The sequence below is a fragment of the Triturus cristatus genome, chromosome 6, assembly GCF_964204655.1.
Source record: "Triturus cristatus chromosome 6, aTriCri1.1, whole genome shotgun sequence".
NCBI classification, from domain to species: domain Eukaryota; kingdom Metazoa; phylum Chordata; class Amphibia; order Caudata; family Salamandridae; genus Triturus; species Triturus cristatus.
This window is the reverse complement of record NC_140589.1, coordinates 21,361,177-21,385,234: the sequence shown is the minus strand read 5'-3', so window position 1 is coordinate 21,385,234 and position 24,058 is coordinate 21,361,177. Positions and strand designations below refer to the sequence as shown.

The 24,058-nt window shown below is 49.6% G+C and overlaps 1 protein-coding gene across 1 annotated transcript in view; it reads right to left on the bottom strand.

Annotated features, from left to right (window-relative positions):
* PTK7 (protein tyrosine kinase 7 (inactive)) overlaps nucleotides 1–24,058 on the bottom strand; it is a 632,664-nt gene that overhangs the window by 300,151 nt on the left and 308,455 nt on the right. Inside the window, exons 7-9 of the mRNA XM_085610156.1 lie at nucleotides 10,440–10,727; nucleotides 9,878–10,011; nucleotides 9,371–9,506 (exon numbers count right to left, since the gene is read on the bottom strand). Of these exons, the coding sequence (XP_085466282.1) occupies nucleotides 9,371–9,506; nucleotides 9,878–10,011; nucleotides 10,440–10,727 (558 nt within the window). The remainder of the gene's footprint in view (nucleotides 1–9,370; nucleotides 9,507–9,877; nucleotides 10,012–10,439; nucleotides 10,728–24,058) is intronic.

The following is a 24,058-nucleotide window of genomic DNA, read 5'->3' as shown; positions in this document are numbered from 1 at the left end:
TGTGTACCCGACAGGCACCATATTGAATCCTGCTGCAAAGCTGTCACAAATCACCCTTCTGACGAACAGGAGAACCTAATTTTAATTATAAAATCGATCAACCTAAACAACTTGCTGCCCACAAGCTAGGCAGCCTAATATTTGAGAGTGGAGCACGTGCGACATTACAAACATGTTCCACCAGTGACATCTAAAACGACATTGCCAATATTCAGACAGTAGCTGGCTGTTGGACCTAAAGACCTATGGTAGCTTGGCTCAGGTGGAAAGGCCTCATTCCAGAGGACATGTCGTGTTTGCATCCCACTCGCCTCGGCACTCCAGTGTATCACCACTAAAAACACCACTACACCAGGGAGTTAGAAAAGCTTTATCTTTCTTTGTATCCAGTTTTTCTTTTCTTTCAGAGGAAATCAATCAGTTTTCATTTACATCTCATTAGGGTCATAGACATAGCCCTGCACATAGTCATTTCATTGCACTTGAAATCAGGTCATTAGATATAGCACTGCACTTAGCCATTACAATGCGCTTGAAATCAGGTCATTAAATATAGCGCTTCACATAGCCATTACAATGCGCTTGAAATCAGGTCGCTAAATATAGCGCTTCACATAGCCATTACAATGCGCTTAAAATCAGGTCATTAAATATAGCGCTTCACATAGCCATTACAATGCGCTTGAAATCAGGTCATTAAATATAGCGCTTCACATAGCCATTACAATGCACTTGAAATCAGGTCATCAAATATAGCACTTCAGTGGAGCCTCAAGCATAGTGCTGCATCTATCCAAGCCCTAGCGCTTCAGAGCTGGGAGTACTTTGTTGCCTGAACTCTGGCCTCACATCAGCTCCTTACTCGTGGTTAGTTGTGGCAGCCCTATCGGGTTAGTCCCAGAAGAGCTGAACATACGGTCCCTGAGCGCGGCTCCGCACAGTTCCCCCCAGCGCGTCTCAGCGCCAACTTGGTCTGGGGATCCCGGTGCGAAGGGTAGAGGGGACTCCGCAGACTTGACAACGGGCTTCCCCCGGGGGAGGGGCGAGCTTCGGGCCTCCCGCCCTCCTGCCCTGGGGGTTACATTACTCTGTGGCTCAACGTTGGCCCTGGCGAGGGCTCTCCGGCCTCCCGGCGATCTCCGGGTCGAGGGCCTCCTCCTTCCGCGATACCATTGAGTTGGTGGGGGATCGGAGGCGCGCCTGCGGCTGCCGTTGTCAGCGCGGCCGCTACGGCTTCAGGAGTCGGCGGGGGCGGCGTCAGGCAGCCCGCCCCCGTCACGTGATGCGGGAGGCTGGCTTCCAAGCCTAACGCGGTCTTCTTCGAATTCCGGCAGCCCTCTCACAAGATGTGCTGCGTTACTGAGGCTGCGACGGCAGCGGCGGGGCCCTGGTCCTCTTCGCGGGCCCCAGTGACCATGAGCGTGACCTTTCGGGCCCCGGGCCGCAGCGGTGAGCTATTCTTTGAGGGCAGCCCCGGCGATGGTGATACAAATTAAGGGGTGGCCTGCAGTTCAGGGGTGGCGATGTGCTCGGCGCCTAGCGCCCCTTTTTTTCGCTCACAGCGACGCCCTGGCTCAGGGCAGGTTGGTTGGAAGGCGGCAGGCCACATGCCAGTGGCAGAACAAGACAGGGGGAACCCAGGAAGACGGTGGACAAGGTTGGAGATGGCCACTCTCTCCCTCAGTTCCCCTCAGGGGTCCTGTCTAGGTGGGAAGCACAACCAGTTAATGTGATCCCAGGTCAGAGGTTGAAGGCAAGGCTAGGTCACGAGGTAGGGGGTAGTGTCAACCAAGGGGGGGAAAAAAGCAGGCCCTAAGAACAGTCAGTTTCCCCCCTTCTGCGCTCCCACCTCCCCACTCAGGTGCCTTACTCCTGACTACCTCACTTCACACCTTCTACAAAATGGCCGACGCACCTCACCTCTATATATAGCCTGGGCCCTGACTGGCCAGAGTGGCCCAGAAGGTTCTGGAACCCCTCATGACAGCCTATGGCCCAGGTTCTGAGGTGACAGTTTAGGCCACCATTTTGTGGATGAGCTTTCTTCCTCCCTCCATTTTAGGGAAGCACCTTGCGCCACACCATCAATTAGTGATAATGGGGCACCCAGAGCCTCTAAATCAACACCAAATAAACTAGTGGACAGAAAAATTAGAGGGTAAAGGAAGAAAAAATAAGGAGGGAACAGCCACAGGGCTGGCAGGTCTAACACTGGCGCACAGGGAAAGTTCAAGTATAGATTATATACTTTAATCTATAACTTTTGACCTGTACCAGATACAGACTCCATTAAAAGACCTATTTGTTTTATAGTTCATAAAAAGATAATCTATTGGTAAAAGCATACTTTTATTCAATATATGGTAAGGAAAATGCTACTTGCCAGTATGCATCTGTTCTTGGCATGTAGAGCTGCAGATCCGTACACATTGCATTAGATCGTCATCTGGTGTTGGGCTCGGATGCTTGCACCTTCTTGTTGTCTTGGAAGAAGTCTTTTGTGGTCACGAGATGGGTGACTCCTCCCTTGGGCGATAGTGCGCATGGGCCTAGACTCCATCTTCAGATTGTTTGTCGCCATGATGGGAAATGATAGAGTTAGTAGAAAAGAAAGATGTCCATGTGTGTATATCTAAGTAAGATAGAACTGGAACAGATACAGGTCCCGGGGAGGTGGGTGGGCGTGTGTGGATCTGCAGCTCTACATGCCAAGAACAGATGCATACTGGTAAGTAGCATTTTCCGTTCGAGGCATATGAGCTGCAGATCATACACTGTGCATAGACTGTACAGCAGTGTCTCCCCTAGAGGTGGTCACCTGTATACGTTGCAGTGGTTTCAAAAAGTTTTTTAAAAACAGCTTGGCCTACAGAAGCTTGTTGCTTAGCCTGCACGTCAACACAGTAGTGTTTGCGAAGGTGTGTGGTGTAGACCATGTTGCTGCTTTACATATGTCATCTAAGGGGATGTTCACTAAGAATGCCATGGAAGCCCCTAGTTTGCGTTTTGAATGCACTCTAGGGGGAATTGTTAATCTGCGTTTATCCTTTTGGTAGCATATTTGAATACATTTTACTATCCACCTGGCGATCCCTTATGAGAAGGCTACAAACAGTTGTTTTGTTTTTTGAAAGGGTTTAGTCCTGTCAATATAGTAAAGTAGTGCCCTTTTAACGTCTAGTGTGTGAAGGGCTCTCTCTCTGCTACTGAGTCTGGGTTTTGGAAAACCACAGGTAACTCAACAGCTTGGTTAAGATGAAAAGCTGAGATGACTTTGGGAAGGAATTTTGGATGTGTTCTGAGAACCACTTTGTTACGATGTATTTGTAAGAATGGTTCCTGTATGGTTAAAGCTTGGATCTCACTTACTCTTCTGAGAGATGTAACTGCGACAAGGAAAGCTACTTTCCATGTGAGGAACAGAAGTTCACATTTATGTAGAGGTTCAAATGGGGGACCCATGAGCCTCGTAAGAACAATATTTAAGTTCCACACCGAAGAGGGTGGTAATCTGGGAGGAATTATTCTTTTAAGGCCCTCCATAAAGGCTTTAATTGCAGGCACTCTAAATAGTGACAAGTGTTGTCTATTTTGTAAATAAGCAGCGAGTGCTGCAAGATGTAATCTTATGGATGAATATGACAGATTACATCTTTGCAAGTGTAACAAGTAACAAATGATGTCCTGGATGGAAGCATCCAGCGGATCAATATGATTGTTGTTGTTGCAGTAGATGACAAATCTTTTGCTGCATAGCAAGCTCTAGTAGCAGGACGTCTGGCTTCTTTAATGATTTCATACAGTCCGGCGGAAGGCTAAGATAACCAAACTCTAGGACTTCAGGAGCCAGATTGCTAGATTCAGTTGACCTGGGTCGGGGTGTCTTATTTCTCCACGGTTCTGCATTAGCAATGTTGGGGAGAGGCGTAGTTTTTGTTGTGGAACTTTTGAGAGTTCCAGTAGTGTTGTGAACCATGGCTGGCATGCCCATGTGGGAGCCACCAGGATCATCTTGAGAGACTGTTGTTTGAGCTTCCGTATCATTAGGGGAATTAGTGGGAGTGGCAGAAAAGTATACGCAAATCTGCCTGACCAGTTCATCCATATCGCATTGCCTTTGGACAACGGGTGTGGAAACTTGGCGGAGAAGGTTGGACATTTGGCGTTTGTGTGTGTGGCGAACAGATCTATCTCTGGTTGGCCCAACATTTGAAAAAATGGTTGAAGAACTCCGGGATGGAGTTCCCATTCGTGTATCTGCTGTGTCTGCCGACTTAGCAGATCCGCAATCTGATTGTGAACTCCTGGAAGGTGTTCTGCAAGCAGGTATATGTTTTGTGAAATGGCCCATCTCCAAATGCTTTGTGCGAGCTGTGAAAGTTGCAAAGAATGCGTGCCCCCCTGTTTTTTTATGTAATACATGGCTGTCATGTTGTCCGTCCGGACTAGGACAGTCTTGTGCTGTAGATGTACTTGGAATGATTTTAGTGCCAGGAACACTGCTAGTAATTCCAGGTGATTGATGTGGAGCACTTTTTGTTGAGTGGTCCATTTGCCTTGAATTGTATGTTTTAGGAGATGGGCTCCCCAACGGGTGAGTGATGCGTCTGCTGTTCGCGCTATCTGTGGAACCGGCTCAAGGAACGGACGCCCTCTGGACAGGTTGTGTGTGTTCCACCACTGCAGAGAGCGATGTGTGCGGCTGTCCATCAACACCAGATCTGTTATTTGTCCTTGGGCCTGGTTCAACTGAAGTGCTAGGCATTCCTGTAAGGGACGCATTTGAAGTCTTGCATGAGGTGCGATAAAGATGCAAGAGGCCTTCATCCCTATGAGCTGCATGAATACCCTTGCCGGGAGGGAGTGCTGCTGTTGAAATTTGGTGATTAGGGCTTGCATACTGGCTGGAGTGGGATATACGAGAGCTCTGGAGATGTCTATTGTGGCCCCTAGATACCGATGTACGTGAATCCCAAGTTGTGTAGCAGCTGGATAGTTTGGTAAGTGTGATGAACACACTGTTTTTGTGACTTGGCTTTTATCAGCCAGTCTTCGAGGTATGGGAAGACATGGATTTGTGGTCTTCTCAAGTGGGCTGCTACTACCGCCAGACACTTTGTGAACACCCTGGGTGCGGTGGTCACCCCGAATGGAAGGACTTTGAACTGGTAGTTTTGTCCGTCCACTATTAATCATAGGTATTTTCTGTGAGCGGGGTGAATGGGAATATGAAAGTAGGCGTCCTTAAGATCTAGTGTGGCAAGGAAGTCGCCTTGTTGAAGTAGTGGAAAAACCTGCTGAAGAGTGATCATGTGGAAATTATCTGACTGTATGTAAAGATTGAGAGGTCTGAGGTAGAGTATTGGCCTGAGGGTGCCGTCATTTTTTAGGATTAGCAAATACAGCGCGTAAACCCCTGTTCCTTCATGCTGTAAGGGAACTGGTTCTATTGCCTGCTTTTGAAGTAGTGAGAGAACTTCGTTTTAAGAGCATGAGATGTTCTGTAGACATTGGATGCTGTTTGGGTGGTATGGTGGGCGGGGTTGCTGTAAGTTCCAGGCAGTAAGCATACTGGATAATCTGTCTTACCCACCCGTCTGTTGTGATGGAGTTCCAGACAGGCAGGAACTGTTAAAGCCTTCCACCGTGGAAGAGTCGGGGGGAGTGGCGGGAAGTCACTGCTTATTAGCGGGAAGCTGCGTGTTGTTACCTCGGCCTCTCCCCTTGTTGTTATTTCCCCTGTATCCTCTTCTAAAATATCCTCTGTTGGGGGATGTGTGTGTTGTGTTTTTGAAAGAAGAGGAGGCAGTGTCTGTTTCCATGTTTTTGGATGCTCCTCTATAAAAGGAGCGACAAAAGGAACCACGTGTGGATAGAGACTGTAATGCTCCCATGGATTTAGCTGTCTGTGTCCTTTTTCATTTTCTCCAGAGTGGTGTCTACAGCCGGTCCAATAAGTTGTTCCTGATTGAACGGCTGGTTGAGGATGGTGGTTTGTACCTCTTGTTTAAAGCCTGAAATGCGTAGCCAGGCATGTCGTCTGAGTAGCACACTAGTGTTAATGGACCTAGAGGCTGTGTCGGCTGCATCAAGGGCACACTTGATTGAGGCGTTGGTTATCAATTTGCCTTCCTGAATTAAGTCATTTGCCTGAGTCTTGTACTGATCAGGCAAGTGTTGTAATAGGGTTTCTAGTCTGTCATGGTGAGCCCTATCATACCTCGCAAGTAATGCTTGGGTGTTAGCTATGCGCCAGCGATTGGCTGCTTGGGCGGCAACCCTCTTGCCAGAGGCATCTAGCAACTTAGATTCCTTATCGGGAGGTGGTGCGTCACCGGAGGTTTGAGAGTTGGCGCGTTTTCTAGCGTTCGACACTACTAGTGAGTCTAGGGGTAGCTGCCCTTTGAAGTAGGCGGGATCATCGGGGGCAGGTTTGTATTTCTTATCAATCCTAGGATTGAGAGTTCTGGTTCTCACTGGGTCTTTGAATATGTCTGGGGCATGTTTAATGACCCCTTTGAGCATTGGCAGTATTTGGACAGATTTCTGCGATTGTTCAAAAGTGTCTAGGAGGAAATCCTCACCTGCGGGGTCTGAATACACGTGAACGCCATGGTAAATAGCAGATCTGTTAACAAGCTGCCCAAATCCAATACAGTCATCTGGGGGAGATGGTTTTGTTGGATATAGCTGGGGATCTGGGAGGTCTGAGGGATATATTGGGTTATCATAATCGTCCTAATCATCCTGTGGGGTGTCCATATCAATGTCAGTGAAAGGGTCATTGTTGCCCCCCTCCCCCTACTTCACCATCATCCTGTGGTGGCGATGTATTTGGAAGTGGTGTAGGCTGTGGAGGTGAGAGGTATAGGAGGAAGAACAGGAGTAGGAACAACAGGAGAAGAGGGTCTTATGGGTGAAGTGGCACAGTCTGTTTTCTTCAGGAGTGTTTGTTGTGTCCAGCTTCCTCTTCCTGTGTGGCACTGCGGCAACACGTCCTGTTTTGGGGTAAATATGGAGTTATTTCCGTTTGGAATCTACCGGATCCGGTCGAAAATGTTCTACCTCCTCGATGACCGGTTTCGGCGCTGACTTTTTTGGGCCCGAACGGGGTTGAGATTTGTGCTCCGAAGCCTTAGTAGGTGTTTTAGAGTCCTTTTGCTTTGCTATGAAGACTGCAATTTCTCTGTTCCGAAGGGTTTGGTTTCGGATCCAAAGGTTTTTCTTTAGGCATCAAAGTGGTCGTTGCCGATTTCTTTTTGGGAGTAGGTTACTCTCCCAGCTTCGGTGCCAAAGGCGCTTTGGCGACGGGAATATGCAGTTTGCTCGGTCCCGAGCTACCGGAAGGCTTGTCCTTTATCTTCAAAGCCGAGCCCGAGGGCGGGGCTTCTGAACTATGTGTTCGGTCCTGACTGGGGCCAGCAGGTGAAGTCTCGATCAGGGCCTTCTTTTTTTTGAGTGGAGTGGGGGTGGGGGCAGTTGTACTCACTCTTTGACCAGGAGTGATGTGGTAGTCTGAGTCGTCTGCTTCCAACACGATTTCCAGGTCTTCGGAATCTTCCTCTGGGACATCTAGGTCTTCGAAGATGTCCACTGGTGCCGGAGCTGCTTTCTGCGCCATGATGCGTCGTCGAGCCCAGCGTTCACGGATGGTCTTTTTCGACCGAAAGAGGCACAGGCCTGGCAATTGTTCTCGTCGTGTTCTGGCGAGACACACAGGTTAGAGACCTTGTGATGATCACTGTGTGGCATGAGCTGTAGGCCCGAACGGCGTCGATAGGCCCAGCAGCCCGCGTCGACGACTGGAATAGAGTTGTTGAGATGCGCGGCGAAGATCACGCGATCGAAAACAATACCAGAGAGTTCTAGAGAGTTTGCGCGTTGAAAAAAATTGAAAAAACAAAGTTCTCGAACCAGAGCGCAAAAGTTGCATCCGAACCCAATGGCGGAAAAAAAACAACTCGCTTTTCCTTCTTCTTCCTTCGATTGAAATCCTGGAGCTTCCCGATGACGATCCAGACCCAACGGCGGAAAAAAGAATCTGAAGATGGCGCCCCAAAGGTGGGACTTCCGCAGGAAGCACGACGACGTCACGGGAGGTGCACCAAAGGAAAGACTACGAATCCGGACCCAACCACAATATCGCGGAATAATGCACAGCATAGTGAATCCAGAAAGATTCACGCTGCAAAAAAACCAATCTGAGGATGGAGTCGATGCCCATGCTCACTATCGCCCAAGGGAGGAGTCACCTATCTCGGGACTACAAAAGACTTCTTACAAGACAACAAGGTTCAAGCATCAGAGCCCAACACCAGATGGCGATCTAATGCAAAGTGTACGATCTGCAGCTCATATGCCTCGAACATGTATTTTTCAGGATGTTGATGCTACTGTTACCCTGCCTGAAGCTTCTGATGGCTATTTACATTAGCTCTCCGGCAACTGTCCAGCCGAGCTTGGGCTGATATAGGTGTGAAAGAGGTGGGAACATTGCTACCAGAGCACAGACCACGGGCTGCGAGAGGTCAGGAGTTTTCTTCCCATGGCAGACAGTCACGATGGGGTGGCCCCAGGAAGTTAATTTACATTCAAGGGCCTGCCCTGCCACAAGTAAATGTTCGAGGACACCTGGAAAGGCCCCAGCTTTCGTCCCCTACTCAGGCTAGCACAGGGTGTATCCAATCACAGTCTGCCTCAAATTGTTCCTAGGTTTTGGGACCATTCAATATTGTTGGTAATTGCCCTTTTTGGCTCTATTGTAACTTAAATCTTTAAAGATTCATATCACCATTTCTCTTTAATGGATTATGGTAATTTTGGTCTTATTTTACTTATTAACAGTTTCTTTATTTTAAAATTGGCTGAGGAGTATTGTGTTTTGGGTGACTTTCTACTGTGAAGGCACTGTCGAGCCGCACCCAGGGATTGAGCATAGGTTTTTTTTTTTTTTTTTTTTTAGTTGTGTGACATCAAGAAGGTGGTGGCCTTAGTCGAGGTGAACACTCGTCCACCACAAACAAACTACTTTCCTCTATGAATCGCTTTTAATGAGCACTGCTCAGACAGTAGCATTATAGCTTGTGGCTCCATTTGCACAGTCCTGTAGCTGTGGTCCATGATCGGAATCTATATACCTCTTCCTGCTTAGGAGAAGGTGATGGCTACCCACACTAGGGAATGTCAAGGAGTGGAAATGACGTGCTTTGGGGAACCACCAGCCCAGTGGTCTACCAGGGAGAGCCTTAGGAGACACATGAGACCTGAAGCATAAGCACAGCGGACAGAATGACACTCTTCCTCCCAGCTGATCCATCCCTCCGAGCCCCACGATTTAACGGACATGCAGATGAAGGATGCTTGCACCTACCAAGGACATGCACCCGGGCCTGCTCCGCGATGCTCCCAGCGACAGTGCTGCTGATACACTTGTAGAAAGTCCCATCATAAACCTCTACGCTGTTGATGCGCAACGTGCCATTCTCAAAGATTTCAAAGCGGGAATCCTAGGGAAGACAGATCAGCCATTGTAAGGGTCTTTTTCAGTCAGTACAACTTTACTTCAACCCAGTACATTACAACGAAGACCATAAACACCAGCATGCCTGTGAGCAATCCAGACATTTGAAAATAAGACTACACGTAAAATCCATTTACAGCCTGCAATGAAACAAGTGAAGATTGTTAACCTCGGCATGTGGCACTACCGCACCCAGTAGGCATTACAGAACTTGGATGGATTACAAAAATTCTCTCCAAGAAAGGGAATAAATGCAGGATCAGCCAAGCAGTAGCGGAACAGAATTTAGAAAGAGTTCAACACAATATGTAACAGTATGATCTGCCAACCAATCCAAAGGATTTTCTAGGTACTCACGTCAAAAATGGGATTGCCGTTGCGAAACCACAGTACCTGGGGCTTCGAGGAGGCCTTGGTGAGGCAATGAAGATAACCGGGCTTGCCCTCCTCTAGGAAGCTGTCCTTGGGCTTCTCTAGCCACTTGGGGATAGCTGTGGAAAGGAAAGAGGTCATTACAATTCAGACCTCCTGAAGGGCTGCCTATGCCCAGTATGCTGAAGGCTCACTTTAAACACAGCTTCGGATCAGCTCAGCTCTGGCTGGGATGCAATTAGAGGAGACCCACGTGTGCAGCCTTCCTCACACAAGCAAGGAGGACGGTGCAAGATTCAAAAAGACTGACAAGCTCTTAAAGAGTCAGGGCACATTTGCAGACACTGCCTGATTGCCACACTCTTTTGTATCAATGTACTCAGCGGTGTTACTTGCTTCATCACACTGACACATCTTAGGCTGAACCACAGAGCTCCTCACAGCCAGACTGGCCATCCCTATCTTTGTATTAAGGTATCCCAAAGCTGCATTGACCTGCATCTGTCTCTTTGTGCACCTGATGCTGATTGAGGACTTTTTCACTTACTTGCCACAGTTATGGTCACACTCTGCCTTCGCTCCCCGGCCTTGTTCGAAGCACGGCAAGTGTATGTTCCAGCATCCTTTTCTTCACTCGGACTAAAAACCAAGTACTTCCCATCCTGGTACACTCTCAGATCACCGTCATTATTGGGATCTCGCTGGACGATCCGGGTCCCTTCTCGCTCCCACCAGATGCTGGGCTCTGGCAGTCCCCGTGGCGGATGGCAGGTGATGCGCTGTATGGTGTTTGCAGTAAACACATGGGGTGAGATGGGCATCATGTCCTCAATATCTGAAAGAAGAGGCATTTTTGATTAATTAAATGCACTTTCGAAGATCATGTCCATAGTAAAGGGCAGTGGCCTGCCTCACAAACAGGACACATGCCCTCACCAACAGGAAACACACTAATAACACCTTATTTGCCAACCCCAAAATTCAAAAGCAAACCATATTCAAAACTGTTTACACAACCTCCCGTGAAAGAGGTTTGCTGGAACCAAAACGGTTTCGGAAAGGAGAATCAAACAAGACTAAAACTAAAAGAAAAGGCTACATACCTCTAGTCCTAGTTCCACATTGTAGGAACATTCATTTAAGTTGAAACCGCTTGAATAAATCCCAGCTGCGTTCATGAGTCTGGAGGCTCCTTTTGTATCCTTCTCTTCTAGTCACAGCCCTGTAGAAAGTCTTTGTCCATGATTTCATATACAGATATGTGCTAGGGAAGACTGAGGCCTCTTTTTTTGTTAAACATTCCAAGTTTCTCTTCATATAACTTTCAAATAACTGCAATGCAGCATTCAATGAAGAGAACCCCCCTTTTCAGCAGAGAACACAAAGGCAAAAATATTGCCTGCTAGTCTTACTACAAACAGAAAAGAAAGCACCTGGGAGGCATCCCTTCCAAGAATGCATTACACTGGCAGTTGCCTCTCAGATCCAGTTCTTTTTAACCTTAAGGTACGGAGTATGATTATATATACATATATAAAATGCCCGGCATTACAGCAGCCGAGGAGAATGGCGGGTCACTTATGTCTTTGTGAGAAAGTCCCTCTTTTGACATGGTTAGCGCCACGTTTCGCCAAGGTATTTGTTGTGGTTTTGATAGCGCACATGGTCCCTGCCAACCTGGTCCCCTGTGCCAGTGCTTCTTCCCTAAAACATACCCACAATTGGTCCCTAGTAAGTGGTGCCCTGGGTACCTAGGGCCTGGGAGCTTAAGAGGGTCCCTGGGACCCCCCCCCCCTTATTGGGACCATGCCACTGCCCTTGCAGCTTGCATGACCTTGCTTTGGGAAAAATGACAAAGTCGACATGGTAAACTGCCTGGGTGCCATGCCAGCCAGCACTGCCTGTGGGTATAGGTAAGCCACCCCTCTAGCAGGCCTGACAGCCATAAGGCAGGGTGCACTATACCCCAAGCGAGGGCATATCTGCATGAGTGTGAGAAAGTGCCCTCATTCTGTATGGTTGCCCCCACTTTTTGCTGAATTCCTGAATGTACTTTGACTGAGTGTGCCCTGGACTCCTGCCAATCAGGTGCCCAGGGCCTATGTTCTTTCCCAAAAAAGTGCATTGAAACCCAAACCCAATTGGCATCGCTGGCCACAGGTCAGTCCCTGGTAAATGGTGCTACAGGTACCAAGAGCACTGTGACCAGGGAAGGCCTCTAAGGGCTGCAGCACTTATTGTGCCACCCTTAGAGATCCTGTACCCTGACACACACACTGCCTTTGCAGGCTGCGTGTCTTGGTGCAGAACAAAGTGAAGAGTCGACATGGCACACATCCCTGTGTGCCGTGCCATGCCTACAGTCACCCCTCTAGCTGGGTGCACTATACCAGTGGTGAGGGTACGGGTGCATGAGCCCTGTAACCCTACAGTGTCTAAGTCCATTCTTAGACATTGTAAGTGCAGTGCTGCCATTAAGAGTATATGGTGCTTAGAGTTCATCATTACGAACTCCACAGCACCATAATGGCTACACTAAAAACTGAGAAGTGTGGTATCAAACTTCGCAGTACATTAAACATACACTGATGCCAGTGAGGGATTTAATGAAAACTGCACACAGATGGCATCTTAGAGATGCCTCCTGAAAACTAACCTACCACTAGTGTCCAGGCTGACCACAAGACGTGTTTCTGGATCCCTGGGTCGAGAGCCTGCTGCTCTTGGGGGTCTGAAACAATGCACATCCTGGGACGAGGTGCCAAGCCTCCTCCCCCAGGATGGGCAGGGTTCACGAAGGGGAAGCTTCAAACGCATGCGCCCTTTGTGAGCTTCCCCAGGCCACTTGCTGCTCTCAGCAACTGGTCCCCACTGTTTCTGACCCCCACTTTGGGCGGGAGAACCTGCGGGAAAAACAAGTAAGGAAGAGCGGTGTGCCCACTTCTGCCAACTCCACCCCTCAGATGGGGGAGGCGAGGTGAAGCACAACTCTCAGTCTCCGCCATCTTGCAGATGGGGGTGGACTCAGCCAACAGGGGAAAGGCTTATGCCCCATCCCACTGGAGGGTGGCATAATAGGGGGTGTACCCACCCCAGGGAAGGGATCCATTGGTCCCAACCTTTTTACCTACCTGTAACACCACTAAATCTAGTATTTCTTGCATGGTATGCCCCCAATTTTTGCTGAATTGCTGAATGCACTTTTACTGAGTGTGCCCTGGACTCCTACCAATCCAGTGCCCAGGGCCTATGTTCCTTCCCTAAAAACACAAAACCCAAATTGGCAAACCCTGGCCACATTTCAGCCCCAGGTAAATGGTATCCTAGGTACCTAGGGCCTTGTGACCAGGGAAGGCCTCTAAGGGCTGCAGCACTCATTGTGCCACCTTTAGAGGCCCTGTACCCTAACACACACACACTGCCCTTGCAGGCTGAGTATCTGGATACAAGACAAAACAAAGAGTCGACATGGCACACATCCCCGTGTGCCATGCCCACCACCTACACTGCCCTGGCATGTATCAGTCACCCCTCTAGCTGGGTGCCCTATGCCAGTGGTGTGGGCACAGGAGCCCTGTGCCCCTACAGTACCCAGGTCCATTCCTGGGCACTGTAAGTGCAGTACTGCCATTTAAGAGTACATGGTGCTGACAGCTCGTCAAACACAAACTCCACAACACCATAATGGCAACACTGAAGACAGAAGTTTGGTATCAAACTTCTCAGCACATTAAACCCACACTGATGCCAGTGTGGGATTTAATGTACCAAGCACCCCAGATGGCATCTTAGAGATGCCCCCTGAAACCTAACCTACAATGCACGTCTGGTCTGAGAGGCTGCCTAGGATGCCCCACAGCAGACATGTTGCTGGACCCCTGGGTAGGAGAGCTCCTGCTCTCCTGGGCCTGCAACAATGCACATCCTGGGCGAGGTGCTAAATCTCCTCCCCCCAGGATGGGCAGGAGGAAGCTTCAAAGGGATGCCGCCTCTGTGAGCTTCCCCAGGCCACTGCAACCCCCCACTCTGGCGGGAAGCTTGGGCGGAAACCCCAAATAAGGACAGGGGATGTGCCAGCCTGCCAACCCCACCCCTCAGGTGGGGGAGGCGAGGTGAAGCACATCTCCGGGCTCTCGCCATCTTGAAGATGGGAAGCCCTGCCCAATCTGGACTAGGCTACTGCCCCCCTCCCACAGGAGAGAGGCAGGATAGGGGGTGTACCCACCCCAGGACAGGGAGCCATTGGTCCCTGCCCTTCACCTACCTGTAACGCCCCTAAATCTAGTATTTAGGGGCACCCTGAACCATTCTTCCCCAGATTCCAGAATACAGAGAAGAGCTAGAAGAAAGAAGACCTGCCCTGCAGCTGCTAAGAAGAGGAAGACACCAACTGCTTTGGCCCCAGCCCTACCGGCCTGTCGACCCTCGAACCTGCTCCTGCTACAACCCGGCATCTCGTGGCCAGCAACCTCACCAACCCCGGAGGACCTGGCTACCTTTTGGCTCTAAGCCCCTGGAACTCCCATGAGTAGAGGTTCTACTCAAAATCTACTTCGAATCCCTGGCATGAGCCCGGAACCGCAAACCCTTCACACTCTGCACCCGCCAAGCCTGGCCTGTGCCGGAGTGAACAAAGACCTCACGGCGACTGTGACCCAGAGTCCGGCACCCAAGGACTTCCCTCGACGCTCCTGAAGACGCCTGCAGCCTCAGAACCAGGTGCCCCACCCAACAGCGATCAACAGAGGGTAAGATTTCCTGACACCATAAGGCACCCCTGCGCCCCGTAGCACCCTGTGCCCAACTCCGGGGTACCTACCTATCTTCCAACTACCCAACTCGAAGTGGTGGTGGCACCTGAAGAATCTTCGTCCCCAAGCTTGCAGTCTTTTTCTAAACCGGAGCTTTCCCATTTAAATCAATTGAGCGCCCGAAGGCTCGAAAGCACCCTGCACCCAGCCGCCCGAGTGGCCCTGGCAGTGTAACCTCTACACCTATCTACTTCCCATTTGCCCTCAGCAAGTGACCAGGAGCCCAGCTCCCACAGCCGCGTGGCCTGTTAGTCAGCAGCCACCAACCAAGGCCCCCCCGGCCTCCTATAGCATAAGATTGGGCCTAACTCTCTCTGCACCCGGCTGCCCCTGTGCCGCTGAGGGTGTAACCACTGTACCTACCTGACCCTGGAAGACCTCCGAGTCTATGCCCAAAACCTTAACTCTGCCAGTCGAGTATTTACCTTAAATCCGATAACTCAATTTTCTTCATAAGGTAACGTTGACTGTTTTTTCCTGAAATTTCTTTTAAGTGTGGACTTTTCAAAACCTAAAATATTCACCAAAAATCAGCCGACTAACGAAAACGAAAATACTCACCTGATATTAGGTGAGCTCCCAGTGCTGGATCTTGGTGCCCAGCACTGACTCTGAAAAATACTTACAACTGTACTTACCAGTAACCCAATTTTCTCCCGTAGGAAATCATTGACTGTTTTTCTGTGAAATTTCTTGTGTCAATTTCTGCAATCTTTAAATATTCTTTAAAAATCGTATAATATCTGAAAACGTAATTACTTACCTGTTTTGGATAAAGGTCCCAGTACTGAGTCTAGGCACCCAGTACTGGATTACAAAAGTAACGAGAACATACTATACCTGCAACTTGAATTTTCTTCCATAGGGAATCATTGTTTTCTATGAAATATTTTCTAAGTGTCAACTTTTAAAATAGCAAAATATTGTCTAAAAATCATCACATTAATTAAGTCAACTTTTACCACTTGATTCCAAGTACTGACCCAGGACTGAATCTAGGATCCAGTCCTGGAATTCCAAAAGTAATCCTAAAACTAATCTGTTGCAAATAACTTGAAACTTCCATTGAACTCAATGCATTATTGTGTTTAAAATTGTGTTGCCTATTGCAACCACTTGTAACTTTCTACAAAAGTCAATTGCATATTGCACAAGTATTTATATAAAGCATCTCATTCTGAGAAAGTATATTTTAATACCTATTGTGGGTGCTAAAATAAAACAAGCATATATTTTTTTATATATAAACCATTGGCCTAGAGTTCAGTTATTGAGTGTGTGAGACCATTTGCTGACTGAGTGTGTACAACAAATGCTTTACACTGTCCTCTGATACTGCCTTACTGCTCGACCAAGCTACCAATTTAGAGAGTAAGGTTATATCTAACTTTCGCCTCTGCCAAACCTCTGGGGACTGTGGACTCTGTACACACTGTACCTATTTGGGAACAGTATATACAGAGCCACTTTCTCACATTTAGGAACAGCAGCCCTGATCCTTGCTTCCTCAGACCAGAGGAAACGAATAGTTTCTGACAAGTCGGCGTAGTTTTGCAGCTTGAAGAATTTTCTGGATTCACTGCTGTGAATTATTCCACCATCTAGTGGTGGGGCCAGGAATTGTAGTATTTCTTTCCTTTTTAGGTCTCGCCTACGCAGCGCACATGCGCTGCATAGGGGGAGACCTTTAGTAATCGATTCACTTTTTCAGCCTAAAACGTGCACTCTTTGCATTGCTTTGAATGGCAAAGTGTGCACGCTTGGCGATTCCCTTGCAGGAGCGAGCTTTGAAACCATCTGTTTGTAAATAACTTTCAAACAGATGGTTTCAAAGCTCGCTCCCAAAAGGGAAACACTGTGCTCTAGGCTGAACTTACCCCATCCCTCCCACTTGTTAACCAGTTTGTTTGCTGTTTTTTTACAGCGTGCGCAAGTTTGTACTGGTTTTATTTGATAGTGGCCACAGCATGCAGCACACCCTCCCCTCTCCTTCCTGCTTTAAAAAAAAACACTGGTGCCCGTTTAACAACACAGGTGCCCGCTTTCATAAACCATACGAAGCTCACATTAACTCAAGGCCACGGGTCACCTTCCATTAGCTCCTGCGCTCGGCTGTCACATTCCTCACATGCTGGCGGCTGCGTCTTGCTTGCTGTGTGTTTGGCCCTTCTCCACAGTACTCTGCCATCGGCGCGTGGACGACATGGGGTGGAAGAAGCAGCAGCTCAAGCCTTAGTGCTGGTTCACCGACGAACTCAAGAGCTCCAAGAAGAACTGCCGAGCCCTCGAGAAAGTCTGGAGAAGGGAACCTACACCGGACAACAGGACCTCCTTCAAGCTTGCCACCCGGAAGCACCACCAGCTTATCCGCGCCGCCAAGAAAACAGCATTCAAGGAACGGTTGGACAACAACGCACACAACTGCAAGGAACTCTTCAACATCGTGAAAGAGCTCTCCAACCCCAGCGCAGGAAACAACGACATCACCCCATCACAAGACCTCTGCAACTCCCTCGCTTCATACTTCCACAACAAGATCACGGACATACACAACAGCTTCAACAACCAACCAACGCACACCATGACCGAACAATCACCCCCCACCACCACCCTCCACACCTGGACCCCGATCAGCACCGAAGACACCATCCGCACGATGAACTCCATCCACTCCGGATCACCGACCGACCCCTGCCCTCACCACGTTTTCAACAAGGCCGACGCTGTCATCGCACCCCACCTGCGAGACATCATCAACACATCATTCAACACCGCCACCTTCCCTGAGAGCTGGAAACACGCCGAACTCAGCGCCTTACTCAAGAAACCAACAGCGGACCCCACCGAACTCAAGAACTACCGCCCCATCTCGCTCCTCCCGTTTCCAGCCAAAGTCATCGAGAAGACCGTCAACAAGCAGATGGCTGCCTTCCTCGAGACGAACGGATCCCTCGACCCCTCACAGTCCGGCTTCCGAGCCAATCACAGCACCGAGACCGCCCTCATCGCCGCCACCGATGACATCCGAGCCCTGATGGACAATGGAGAAACAGCGGCCCTCATCCTCCTAGACCTCTCCGCGGCATTCGACACGGTCTGCCACCGCACCCTAGTACAGCGCCTCAGTAACATCGGAATCCAGGACAAGGCGCTGGAATGGATCATCTCCTTCCTTGACGGAAGGACACAGAGAGTCCGCCTACCACCATACAAATCAGAAGCCTCCGAAGTCATCTGCGGCGTCCCTCAAGGATCATCTCTGAGCCCCACCCTCTTCAACGTCTACATGAGCCCCCTCGCGGCCATCGTACGCAAACACAACCTCAGCATTATCTCCTACGCCGACGACACCCAGCTGATCCTCTCCCTGACCAACGACCCCGCCTCCGCCAGAGCCAACCTGCACGAAGGGATGAAAGAGGTAGCCGAGTGGATGACGACCAGCCGCCTGAAACTGAACTCTGACAAGACGGAGGTCCTCATCCTGGGCTCCTCCCCCTCCGCCTGGGACGACTCCTGGTGGCCTCCAGCCCTGGGCACCGCACCCAAACCAACAGACCATGCACGCAACCTGGGCTTCATCCTGGACTCCTCCCTCTCCATGACCAGGCAAGTCAACAACGTCTCCTCGGCGTGCTTCAACATCCTACGCATGCTACGGAAGATCTTCCGGTGGATCCCCACCGAGACCAGGAAGACCGTCACCCAGGCCCTCGTCACCAGCCGACTGGACTACGGCAACGCCCTCTACGCCGGTACCACCGCCAAGCTCCAGAAGAGACTCCAGCGGATCCAGAACGCCTCGGCCAGACTCATCCTCGACATCCCACGAACCAGCCACATCACCGGACACCTGAGAGACCTTCACTGGCTCCCCGTCAACAAAAGAATCACCTTCCCCCTCCTCACCCACGCACACAAAGCCCTACACGACCAAGGCCCGAGCTACCTCAACAGCCGGATCAACTTCTACGCTCCCAAACGCCACCTCCGATCAGCCAACCACGCCCTCGCCGCCGTCCCCCGCATCCGAAGAGCGACTACAGGAGGAAGGTCCTTCTCCTACCTGGCCGCCAAGACCTGGAACTCCCTCCCGACCGACCTGCGCCTGACCCAAGACCACCTCTCCTTCAGGAAGAAGCTGAAGACCTGGCTGTTCGAGCAGTAGCGGCACCCCCCCCCCAGCGCCTTGAGACCCTACGGGTATGTAGCGCGCTCTATAAGTGTCACTGATTGATTGATTGAGTGCTGGTAATGGGAGGGACTTTACTTGTGTGTGAGGGGCAGCGGTGCGGAATGGAGGTATAGTGTTTGATGAGGGAAGGTTTCTTTGTTTTAAGGATAAGAAGGATTACCGCGTTTAGCAGACTGCTCAGTGTAAGCTGGGTGTATTTACTGGTAGCTGCGAGTACAGAGCTTGGAGTATGACTGTTTGGGGTCTTCGTGATTGCAGGAATATTGTGGGTGTTAAGGAGGCAAGTGCTCAAGATGTGACCTGGTGAAAGGAGCAGGAACTGTATAAGAATGCTGTGGGGTGTTGTAAGTTTTGGTCTCGCAGGTGCTTTGTAGATTGGGAGCCTTGTGCATGTTGGGATTGGTTTGCTGGGTGGAAGGAAGGTGTTTCTCTTGAAATAGGTCATTTTACCATATGTTTTCCCAACATCCTTTCTTGTGCGGTTCTCGGCCGACTTAAGCTTACCTGTGAAATACGTGAACGCCACCCATGTTATTATTGTTCACTTTCTTGGTACTCCAGCACTGCCATGTTCTCTTCAGGGTACTCTACCCCATGCTGGTGTCAAGAATTCTCCCTACCCTGCCCAATTTTTAGTGGCTATCTCCGACTACTTTAAGTTGTGAAAGTGACTTTCGCAAAATATCGCGAAACGGCAAAAAATCTCCGCGATCACGCGAAATTTCGTGTGATTGTGGAGATTTCGTGCTGATTAATGAGTTACTGATTTTGACCTTCAACTCGGGCACCTGCTTTATTTATATCTGTAAGTGCTTCCTGTTGAGGTTTAATTTTTGTGACAGGAGCATCGTGCCAGAAGGAATCCTGCCCTGCATACAAGAAGATGCCCCCTTTTGTGCAATACTCAACTGGAGTAGTTTCTACTGGTTAATCAGTAAGTGCTACCTCGGTGGGTAATGAAATGTATAATGCTTTTCCTACACTACAGCTGCGTAAAGGGCCAGAAGAGTTGTCTCCAGCGACCATGTGCGTCTGTAACTTTTGCCACCGCGCCGATGGGCGCCGGGGTCCCTCGAGTTAGCTGTCCATCATAGTGGGGAAAGGGTGGGAAGACGTTGCACACCACTGGTGTGTGGGCTGGGGCCCAACGGCAGGGCTTCTATGCAGTTAACATGTCTCTTGTTTTATAAAGGGTCAGAGACCGACCAGAGCAGCAGATGAGGAGACAGAACTTCCTGGTGTCAGGAACTACACGGGGATTGCGCTCACGAAACTCATGGATGCACAGACCTCCATCAAGGATTACAGCAAATTGTTGACGGTAGATATGGAGAGAAAGCACACCTGCCTAGCCTCCACCGTGCTCACGAATCTTTTGTGCTGATTAATGCGTTACTGAAAGTGACCTTCAACTCGGGCACCTGCTTTAAATCTGTTTGTGCTTCCTGTTGAGGTTTAAAATGACAGGAGCATCGTGCCAGAATGTATCCTGCCCTGCATATTTCCATTCCCCCGTAGATCGCGGAAGTTTCGACATTTTCGCGTTCCGCGTGAAAATGTCGAAATTTCAAAATTTCTGCGAGCGGAACGGAAATTGTCGCCCACCCTTAGTAGTGTTAGAGCCTGCAATTCACTTACTCTACGTAGTGATGTTATTGCCACTAAAACGCTGTCTTCAGTGTGAGCATGTATAAAGTTGCTTTGTGTATAGGTTCGAATGACTCCATCATATGAGCGAGTACCACGTTGAGGTTCCAGGTGGGTGGTGGCATCTTCTTTGGAGGAGCTATTCTCTTTCCTCCTTCAAGGAATCTCTTGACCACTTGTGGTGTGAAGAAACTCTTTCCGGTTTCTCCTCTCGTGTAAGCTACGATTGCTGCCAAGTGTACCCTTATAGATGTGTAGCTTAGTTTATTCTGTAGTAAATATGTTAAGTATTTTAGTACTGTTGAATCCCTTGTGATCCATTTCCATTTTGCTGTGCATCAGCTTGGAACTAACTCCTGAGGCGGAAGCCGGGAGCGCTAGTTAATCTTTTAAAATTGTATATTTGGCATACCTGTGCTGTGTTCTTTTTACTTTAACTCTGTGCTCACTCAGTGCCTGTCCTCTGGACCGCGCAGCCGATCTAGGCGCTGCCGCGGGGCTAGAGTTTGGATCGCCGCCATTGTGGGGGAATCCCTGGGCCGAGGACACGCCCACTATCGCTAGGCCACGCCCCCTCAGGCCCTATTTGATCGATGTGCCTGCCCCGGTCGCGCAGCGGACGCACGCAGCGGGCGCGCTAAAGGCAAGCCCGTCTGCGCCCGTCCGTGCCAGGCCGGGCCCTGGGGCCCTGCACCCTGCCTATTCCCTTACATATTCATCTAGTCAACTATTGGCCTGCCACGACACCTGGCCCATCTGTCCATCTACTTTGGCTAAGATCAACTCACTAGATATTGCACGCCCTGCCCACATTGATCCCTCTAACCTTATACCTACGCCCCACGCCATGCTTTCATGCCTTACCTCTCCCTTTTCCTCCTCTAAATCATTGGTTTGCCCCCCTCATTTGGCCTCGGTCTCCCTTCTCAATACTCGTTCTGCTGTTAAGCACCAATTGGAGCTTTTTGACTTTCTTAATACCTCCAGTCCTGAGATTTTGTGTCTAACTGAAACCTGGTACACTGCCGATTCCCTACCTGATGTTCTCACTTCTCTCCCAGACTCCTACTATATCCTCCGTGCTGACCGCCCTGAGGGTAAGATGGGGGGCAGAGTGGCTATGATTGTTCGTTCTAACCTCCTATTTCAACCTCTTCCTTACCTCTCTATTCCATCAGTCGACCTTTTGGTGGTACGTTCTACCAATCTCACGACCCCTCTCACTGTTGTATTGCTCTACCGTCCCCCTCAATCCATGTTCCACTTCATCCCAGCCATACAGGATCTTCTAGCCACCCTGGTCGTTAACAACTCCTCTCTTCTGTTATTAGGTGATTTTAATTTTTGGCCAGGGGACCCACGTGAAGACTCTATGTCTAAAGATTTTTCTGACACCCTCCATAGCATTAACTTCATCCCTCATATTCTTGTTACCACTCACATTCACGGTCACATTCTTGACCAAGTCTGGACCGTCAATCTTCCCATTTCCATACCTAATATATCCCCTTGTGTCTGGTCTGATCATTTTTTTTATCACTTTCTCCGCTCCTTTGGCGGAGGTCAACCTTCCCCCATGTCCAAAAAACACTTATGCTCGAAATTGGAATAAAGTAGATACGGTCACTCTAGGTTTTTCATTAGCCTCTTCGGCTCCTACTCTGACTGATTTCCCTTTAAATAAGCAGGTAGCCCTTATCAATACCTGGCTCTTTGAAGCCTGCAATCAGATTGCTCCTCTCAGACGCGTCAGAATTCGTCGCCCTCATGATGCCAATAGATGGTTCTCGAATACCCTTAAATCTCAGAAACTCGCACTCCGTCAGGCGGAGCGCCTCTGGCGCCGCAAATACTGTCCCGATTCCAAGCTTCACTATTTGGCCCTGTTGCAGGCGTACAAAAAGTCCATTCTCTCCACCAAGCAGGAATATTTCTCTCAGAAAATTCATCTGGCAATTAATAAGCCTAAGGAGATCTTTACAATTGTGCACAAACTTTCTGCCTCTGATAGAGCCGCTTCTAGGCCCATTCCTTCTCAAACTCTGTGTAATGCCCTCAACAACTTCTTCATTGAGAAGATTGCCATCATAAAACAGAATATCCCTCTGGCACCCGCCTCCTTTATCTGTCCCCCACGAGCCCTGCCATCCTCCTTCATTGATCAATTCCCTTTGATCTCTGAAGAGGTCTTCCGCTCTCTCCTGGGAAAAGTTACTTCGGGTTCCCCTGCTGATCTTTGCCCAGCACACATCTTAATAGATATTTTCTCCCGTTGTCCGGCCCCTCCTACTTCCCTTCTCAATACCTCCATCAACCTCGGCTCTGTACCTGACTTTTAAATCTGCCACCATCATACCCATCCTTAAAAAGCCCGGTGTCGATCCTGCTGTCCCTTCAAACTTCAGACCCATCTCATTGTTGCTACTCTTAAGCAAAATTCTGGAGAGTCACATTACCACTTCACTCTCCAACCACATTGAAGTCCATCACCTACTAGCAACTAATCAGGCCGGTTTTCAGCCAGCTCACTCTACGGAATCCGTTGTCCTCTCTGTAGAAGATGAGCTTAGGCGCAGCGCCGATACCAACTCCCCCCAGGCCCTAGTCCTCCTCGATCTCTCTGCCGCCTTTGACACGGTTGATCATTCCATCCTTCTCGACCGTGTCAGAGGCGCCGGCCTGCGGGGTTCGGCCCTGGCCTGGCTCACCTCCTTTCTAACCGGCCGCACTCAGGCTGTTCGCCTGGAGGGCTTTCTTGCTCCCATTAACCCAGTCACCTGCGGAGTTCCCCAGGGCTCTTCACTATCTCCCCTCTTGTTTAATCTTTACATTTACCCCCTTATTGTTGCTTTTCAGGATATGGAGGTCGCGGCGTTTACGCAGATGACCTCCAGCTCATCTTCAATCTCTCTCCCTCCCCTGATTCCATTCTCAAGGTGCACTCCACGCTCACGTTCATATTCAACTGGATGAACTCTAACCAATTGAAATTGAACCCCGATAAGACCGAGCTGGTTCTCTTCGGGGGCCCCTCCAACCCCTGGTCTTCTGCTTTCTGGCCCCTCACCCCTGGCTCCCCTCCCTTACCTTCAGCCTCTGTGAAAACCCTGGGCATTAAAGTTAGTCATGACCTCTCCATGCGCCCTCAGATTAGTTCCGTAGTGTCTTCATGTTTTTTGGCCCTCAGAACCATTCGCAAAATCTCACGATATTTTTCAGTTGAAGCTCTTAAACTCATCATTTTAGCACTTATCTCGTCCCGCCTAGTTTACGGCAATGCCCTTTACGTCGGCATCCCCGCTTTTGAATGTCGCCGCCTACAACTCTTCCAGAACCAAGCGGCCCGCCTCATCTATAGGCTTCCTAAATCTAGTCACATTACTCCTGTATTACGGGCTCTGCATTGGCTTCCCATCAGGGAACGCTCACTTTTCAAGATAGGCTGCTTGACTTTCATGTCCCTCACTGGCACTGCCCCCGCTTTTGATAGATCTAAAATAATTGCATATGTCC